The following is an 8,003-nucleotide window of genomic DNA, read 5'->3' on the forward strand; positions in this document are numbered from 1 at the left end:
GACTGGTTCTGGTAGAGCTCCGGGGCCTCGTACACGTTGTCCATCCTGGGTGAGAGACGTCGTCCTGGGACGGCGTATAGCAGAGTGACGGTGGTGCCAACAGTGTCTACCTTATCAAGAAGCACCCCAGGACTTTGGACAGGGATGGCAGAAGGTGATCCTTAAAGGAGAACGTGACTAGAAGAGATATAACTTGAATAGATTTATTATTGAGTGGAGGGAAAATAGCCCCCACATAATAATTATTGTTTTCTGTGGCTATAGGAGCACCTGTGCACCTTGTGTTAAACACAGATCATATTTCATTAAACCAAAAACTTTCAGGATGAGGGAACTTAGTCATGCATTTGTAATCAAGACTCATTTACCATTATTATATCATCCCATACCTATAATATTTAAGTTTTTATACTTAAATAAAGACTGCGTCCAATGTTATTCAAAATAAAAATGTCAGCTTCTTCAAAGTAGAGAGATTTCCTAATTTTTCCATAAAGAGATAATAAAACTTTTCATTCAACCACATCCTGAACGTCACAAGCGGATTAGTTTGCTGAATGCTGATTCGCTGCTTCAGCCGCAGCGTCAGCGGACGCTTACGTCAAGTGTGTCGTAACAAGGCCGGAGGCAGGAAGGTTGAACGTCAAAATAAAAGCAAAAGGGTTTTCAATACTCAAAAGTAACACATATTTTATATATTTATAAATATATATATATATATATATATATATATATATATTATAACATGTTATTTACTATTTATGTATATAGAAAGATTATTAATTGCGAAAATAAAATCATTTTGAATGACAGGGATTTATTTTGAAACGTCGGACCGGAACCTTGTGCGAATTAGCTTAGATAGCGCGACACTCTCCTGTCAAGTCTTTTTTCTTTTTCTTTTTTTCAGGAAGTCCATTCAAGCCTAGAAACTGGAGTAAACAGAGAACTTGTCTGTCGCGTGTGGAGCGACGATCCTCCATCGGCGACAGGTATCGTTGTTCAACCGACCGCAATAAGATGTGACACTAGCTAAGCTAACCGATGCTATGCTACCTGCTCTGCTTGACAGCTGACAGGGATGATATTTGTCATCGTTCTTTTGCTCGTACGTCATATTTTTTATTATTATTTTTGGTCAGAAACAGTGACTTCCTGGTCGGTCAGTTTCAAGCCACCTGTCACTTCCTCATTTGTTGAAATGTGAAAGTGGTTTATTATTTTAGAAGGGGAAAGAAAAAATCTAAGATTTCGAGAGTTTGGTGGAAATATTGCGAGAGAATAAACTATTTTCATATCATAATTAATAATTTAAAGAGTTGTTTTTTTTTACATCAATCTGAGTTTATTCTGAATAAAAAAAATACATGGACTTGGAGAAAATGTCCTCTTTTATGGAGGAAGATGGCTGATGTTTATTTTCTTTTTCTCGAATTATTATGACTGATTTCCGATTAAATTACTCGTAATATTATGACTATTACTCCATATTTTGAGTGAAGATCTTTTGAGGGTAGGTCAGACGAGTTGTGATTGTATTTAATATTGATATTTATATTGTGTGAGAGACACATGAGACAATGATAGAGAGATAAAAGGGAGGACACGTCTAAACCTAGACATTTTATATTAATTCATCCTTTCAGTTTTTGACTTCTCATTCGATATATTTCCTCCTCGGTTTGCACCACTTCGGTTGTAATTCGATCTTTACATTTCAGTGGCTCCAGTTTCCCCGTCCCTGCGATCACACCCTGCCATATTTCATTTGAGAGTTCCCCAATTCAGAAAGTAAATAAGAAAATGCTTTTAAACGGGAGTGCGTTGAAGGGGAGGAGAGCGTCGGAGCGGGGGAGGGATATATTACATCACAAGCCTTTGTTAAAAGCTTTAATAGAAAGAAATAGAAGCAGGTCACTAGACACTTCCTACATTCTCAATAACCAGTTTGTCCCCTTCTTGCATTTACTGTATTGTTAGACGACTTTGCCTCGGGTCTTTGACTGCAGATTCAAAGTGAGCAAACATGACGTATGATAACAATCAGGGAGGGAACCTGTTAGGTCAAACATTTCAAGTAGTCGGTTGGTTTGACTTGTATTTGTGTATTTGTGTTGCCTTCAGGTGCAGCATGAAATAAGGACTACTTTTCCATGTCTGTCATCTCTTTTCAGGATGCTGCTTAAACTGCTGCTGGGCTTCCTGTGCGGCGTCGCAGCGTTGGCCTCGGACGACAGCGACGCGGCTCAGCAGGGCCCTCTGCCGCTGCTGCTGGTGTCCTTCGACGGTTTCCGAGCGGACTACCTGCGGAGGTTCCCCATGCCCAACCTGAAGCTCCTGTACAGCCAAGGGGTCCTGGTGGAGCAGCTCACCAACGTCTTCATCACCAAGACTTTTCCCAACCACTACACCCTGGTAGCCCAACTTTTATCTGATAGAGTAAACAGAAACATATGAGGCGACTATTTGTCATTCACATTTTGTTCCCTCTCCAGGTGACGGGGCTGTACGCCGAGTCTCACGGGATCGTGGCCAGTAACATGTACGACCCCGTCAGCGGGAAGCACTTCCAAGTCGGCAGGGACAAGGACCCCATGTGGTGGAACAAGGCCCGGCCCCTGTGGGTCACGGCGCTGGACTCTGGCTACAAGACGGCGGCCATGATGTGGCCCGGCTCCGACGTGGTCATCGGCAACCGCACGGCGACGCACTTCTTGGCCTACGACGCTTCTGTGACATTCAAGCAACGGCTCGGGAACATTACGAACTGGATGTTGGGAAACGGAAAGGTAGTGTTTCCACTCTTTTTTTTTTTTGTTTGCTTTCAAGGTTTCCCTCTCCATTTTACTGTTTTTAAAACATTTGTGAAATTCTGGAACCATATGCCTCATTCCACCAGGAGCAAGGAGTGAAGTTTGCGGCCCTCTACTGGGAGGAGCCTGATCGGACGGGCCACCTGTTTGGCCCAGAAAACACCACTGCCATGAGGAAGGCGCTGAAAGAGGTACAGTCATCCGGTGAAGTTCAACACCTCAGAGGAGCTCAGTTGATCTTCGCACAAAATGTTCCTGGAAAAATCTGCTCAGGCGAGAAAAACTCCACAGACTGAAATCTACCCAAACAGTTTGTTTCCAGACTGTTTTGCCAGAGGCCGTTGTCAGCGGTTACCTGTTCACTAATAATTAACTTTGAGCAGAAATATGTCGTACGAGTTCAACAGAGACCTGATACCTTCTATGATGTAACAACATTAATTGTAGCCGTTAATCAAGCCATATATCAGCTATAAAACCTCTGGTTGGTTATTAATTTCACCTGTGACTTTCCAGCTACAACATATCTTTCCTGAATATAGAGTCAAACCTTTTATTTTACAATAACAGCAATGGGACGAGGAAGAAAAGGTGAACATTTGACGCTGGTGTTGATCAGACGGTTGTTCAGACTGCCGCTTGACTGGCGTACTTCCAGATTGTTCCTCTCAGGATGAGTTGTATTAACTCTGGTGAAGCTTTAACTTTTCCTCTGGCACCATCTTCAGGTCAACGTTTGAATTCATCCACTGCTTTGCTTTTGTTTATGACCAGATGATAGCGACATACAGTAACCGTGGCGTCTATCACATGTGACAGTTGATGAAGTTGGTACAGATTTGAGCTCGATGGAAACGGGAGGATGATAGTTTTTCTTTCATGCGATCAGGTTGACGACGACATCGGCCTGCTGATGTCGGAGCTGAAGCAGACCGGCCTCTGGGGTCGCGTCAACGTCCTGGTGACCAGCGACCACGGCATGGCTCAGTGCTCAACCGAGCGCCTCATTCGGCTGGACGACTGCCTCCACCCTGACAACTACACACTGGTGGACCTCTCAGCTGTCACAGCCCTCATTCCACGTAAAGGTAACCACGTTGAAAAAGGCTGCTCACAAACAGATGAATTATAAAATGTTCACAGAAATGTGTATCTGTATGTGTGTTGTGTGCAGATCCTGAGGCCGTCTTCGCCCTGCTGAAGAAGTGCCACGCCCACATGACGGCGTATCTGAAGAAGGCCATCCCTGATCGGCTGCACTACCAGAACAATGAACGCATCCAGCCGATCATACTGATTGCTGATGAAGGCTGGACCATAGTGCAGCATGGGAACAAGCTGCCCAGATGTAGGTCTCTTAGTTGTTGTATACATTCATTGAAATGTGGTGACCTGTGATATAAACAAAAGTTCAGGAACACTGTGCCACCACCCACCAGCTCTCGCTCTTCTCCCCCCCCTCCTCAGTAGGCGATCACGGCTACGACAACTCCCTACCCAGCATGCATCCCTTCATGGCAGCGGTGGGGCCCAGCTTCCGTCAGGGTTATCGAATCAGTGATTTGAACAGTGTAGACATTTACCCCCTCATGTGCCACCTGCTGTCGGTGCCCCCGCAGCCCAACAACGGCAGCCTGACCCAGGCCCGGTGCCTGCTGGAGGCCGAGAGCTTCGGGGACGCCCCCCTGTTCGTCAGCCTGGTGGCCGGCATCTTCCTTGTACTTGCTACAGTCGTTTGTAAGTCAAAAGGAGCACAACAGTATTTTAATGTGTTAATATTAATTAATAATTTGCCCCGGAGGTAGATATAAAATAATAAGGGGACCCAGAATGGATCCCTGGGGGAACCCAAAGAATAAGATGATGACAAAGAGGATTAAAATAGCAGTACATCATTGGTGACAATGGCAGCTTAAAGACATATTTGGTATTGTATGATTTTTAAAAAGCCTGCATTGCCAGATCTGTTCCTTCATTCTGACTATGACATAATGTACAGTATCATCAACTGACCAACAAACTAACCTGATGTGTCCCTTCAGTTCTTTTCAGGGGGCTGAGGAAATGTCGCCCGTTGCGCTCTCGGCGTTTCCGGAGACTTCCGATTGACGATGACGACGGCGAAGAAGAACCCCTGTATGAGTGAAACGGTCGCCACACACTGGTCTGTGTCACCTGTTTGAGCTGCAATAGGTACTTTGCACTTAACCCACTCAGTCTCCTGCCCCCCAGCTGACACACCCCCATGGACACACAGTAGAGAGACCTGTTGTTTATGAAGCCTTCAGTCCAGCTGACCCCTGGGGCTGTATTCATAAAGCCTTCTAGTACACAGATGACGTTTTTACACTGGAATTGACACTGTCGTTAATAAGCTGCACTTAATTCTTCAACGCCTGCCTCCCTGCCTTCGCTGTGACACCAGGCTTTGATGGTCTTGCTCTCTATCGGAGGCAACAATAATCATTGGTCCATAGACTGTATATAGAGATGGAAGACGTGTCTCCTCCAAAAAGCCAAAATATCCTGGAACCGGGTGCCGCCATCTTGCACTTGTGACGTCGTTCAGAGCCAGAATCTGCGCAGTGGTGAGGGAGGTCCCGCCGATACACGAGCTCGACCAATCGCACGTGGGGCTCCGCTGTCAATTATGACGTTTCACCACATAACTAATCAAAAACAAACATACCGTAATAAATGAACACTTACTCTAGAGTGATGGGAACAACCTGAAATGACCGAGCCATTACGTTAATAAACATGACGATCAGCACGTGAACTGGCCGGTTTCAAAACGTTGGCTCTCATTTACTGTGGCAGGTGTCATCATACCTAGCAATGGGGTGAATATTCTCAGAATGTTTGTGAATACAGCCCCAGATCTGTACACTGGTGTAAAAACAGCTGTAGGACATAGTGAATACTACAGTAAACAGTGACTCTTCATAATGTTACTGCTTTTTACAAGAGACTTATGACAAGAAACCAGTGGACCTATCTTGTTTTGAGGCTTTTTTGTTTGAGATGATTATTTAAGAGTTTTATTTAATATTTTTGTGGGAACTGTGTTTATAGAAAATTTAATTTCATGATTTTTTTTTTCTTCTTGAAATAATCTCAATAATACTTTTATCCTCCCTGTTTCTATATTTTCAAGCTGAAACACGGAAAACTGAATTTCTAGAAAATAGGAAAAAAAAATCCAAAATGCCACAGTGAAGTAAAATGATTTTTCAAAGGGGGAGTTTTATGCAAATTGTTTATTGTTATTATGTTTGTCAAATATGAATATGACTTGTACCAAAGATATTTGTTACGATGCACAACAGATGCTAAACAGAGACATTAACCATCTTTTTTTAAAAGGACTCATACAAAGGAATTTGGATCATAAAATAAAAGTAATATAATAGTTCAGGTGGGTAACACACTGGCCTGCATAGATTTTAAAAACAGTACAAGATCAAATTTGATAATCATCTGGTGTCTGCGGAGACTGAGCAGCTGCAGATTCAGTGTCTGGCTCCAGGTCACGTGACCGTTTGCAGGGACCCGTGGATCCGAGTGTTACTGAAAGTCACATTTACAGTACGTGACGATGAGAATTTAAAGCACACGAGTCCCGTGATATTTCCTATTTTTCTAATTATAAATTACATCCATTGAAAGACCAAAACCAACACTGAATTGATTGTGTGTGTTTCCAAAGCTTGATCATTCTTCCAAAGCAGCATTGTGCTGCAATGTTACTTTTTCATCTTTAACACAAACATACAAACTAACACACTGCAGTTTATTATTCTTTTTGAATAGAATAATGTATTTTTAACCTGTTGTCTGTTGTTAAGATTCTCGTCTCCAGTAGGAACCAGTGGACTTTGGCCTGAGAGCCACGAAGACAGATGTGACATCAATCAGGACTAATGCATCATTGGATTTTGTCTTTTCATAGGATTTGTTGACATTTTTTTTTATTTTTTTAGTTGACATATTTATAATATCACTTGGTTCTACAACCATACATTTCAACTCGTGATATGTGCACTGTTCATGTGTGTGTGTGTAATTGTGCCTCGTTCTACTGAAACAAGAGAAGAGAAAAAAAGTCCACATCCAAACTCCATTGTTTTGAACATTAATATGTAAAAGTACTCGCGTTTCCTCGAAGTAATCACAAACGAGACCACGGTCAACACGATGAACTCGGCCTTGTCTCACTCTAATTGACATTATTGAATTTCAAAACTATATTTGCCACGACTACAATGAATGTTGGAGCAGTGATCTTTAGTGTTTCTCTTCCTTGTCTGTGCTGTAAAACAGCATCATGTTGTGTCATAAAGCAAACGCAGCGACAAGCCTGATGCAGTACAGAGGCAGCGAGTCTCAAATAGATTGTCACATCTTTTATGGTTATCGTACTTTTCATGTGTTGGATGTTGTTGTCCTGGTTTGAAAAGTGGTTCAGTACTATGCAATTTCTTTCTGGTTACAAATACCTTTTTTAAAATTAATAAATCTTTTTTTGAAAATCACAGGTTCTTTTTGTACCTTGTTTTTCCCAGGAAATTGAAAGGAAAAGTGACACACATTTGGAAAAATTAATTTATATTCCTTTATATTTTTTTTCTCCATCGCAGTCACAATGTTACAATGTAATAAAATGGTGAATATATAAAATCAAACTCAATACTGACACATACATTTCTGTATCATGTTCAAAAACCAAAATGGACTGTACATGTTTTCATTTATATCTCTTCTATAGCATTTTAAAATCTGTTATCATATCTATGTAGTTTTCTGTATCACGGTAAATCTCTGTCTCTTCACAGATAAATAGACTTTATTTTTTTTCAGGAGGTATTGTAACAAAAATAACATATTTCCTAACGCTGGCCACGAAAGCCATTGAAAATATCATTCTACTCTTCCCCAGAATCCTTGAACACTGTCGTAGACACGGACTACAAAGACGAACCAGAGATTTCCGAATGTGTCTTCTTGTACATGCTCGGTCAGAAACATTCGGTGTGGATTTGAGATTTCCTCCTATGACCGGAATATTCCATTAATGGTGTGTGTTTTTTTTATGAGCTGACGCAGCAGCGGGTTGAACATGGTCGATGACGGCGGCCATCTTGTCTACAGCGAAGTCAGGAGGCGTTAGCCAGACGGCCACTGCACTCA

General features: G+C 42.2%; 2 protein-coding genes across 7 annotated transcripts in view; one reads left to right on the top strand and one right to left on the bottom strand.

The window, feature by feature from the left end:
* The window catches only part of clic5a (chloride intracellular channel 5a), a 5,663-nt gene extending 5,337 nt beyond the window's left edge, over positions 1-326 (bottom strand). Inside the window, exon 1 of the mRNA XM_035631859.2 lies at positions 1-326. This exon is cut by the window's left edge and continues 442 nt beyond it. Within this exon, the coding sequence (XP_035487752.2) occupies positions 1-44 (44 nt within the window). The 5' untranslated portion in view covers positions 45-326.
* Positions 1-8,003, top strand: part of enpp4 (ectonucleotide pyrophosphatase/phosphodiesterase 4) — a 14,631-nt gene extending 6,628 nt beyond the window's left edge. For 2 of the 6 annotated variants that reach the window (XM_047327945.1, XM_035631662.2), the window contains 9 exons: positions 1-154; positions 911-992; positions 2,175-2,415; positions 2,496-2,789; positions 2,900-3,004; positions 3,703-3,901; positions 3,988-4,161; positions 4,281-4,550; positions 4,856-7,348. The exon at positions 1-154 is cut by the window's left edge and continues 21 nt beyond it. In XM_047327945.1, the coding sequence (XP_047183901.1) occupies positions 145-154; positions 911-992; positions 2,175-2,415; positions 2,496-2,789; positions 2,900-3,004; positions 3,703-3,901; positions 3,988-4,161; positions 4,281-4,550; positions 4,856-4,959 (1,479 nt within the window). In that variant the 5' untranslated portion in view covers positions 1-144 and the 3' untranslated portion in view covers positions 4,960-7,348. Of the gene's footprint in view, positions 155-910; positions 1,109-2,174; positions 2,416-2,495; positions 2,790-2,899; positions 3,005-3,702; positions 3,902-3,987; positions 4,162-4,280; positions 4,551-4,855; positions 7,349-7,752 lie in introns of those variants that run through there. The other 4 variants (XM_035631680.2, XM_035631672.2, XM_035631690.2 and 1 more) reach the window with 4 other exon arrangements.

This window comes from Scophthalmus maximus, chromosome 1, assembly GCF_022379125.1.
Source record: "Scophthalmus maximus strain ysfricsl-2021 chromosome 1, ASM2237912v1, whole genome shotgun sequence".
NCBI lineage: Eukaryota > Metazoa > Chordata > Actinopteri > Pleuronectiformes > Scophthalmidae > Scophthalmus > Scophthalmus maximus.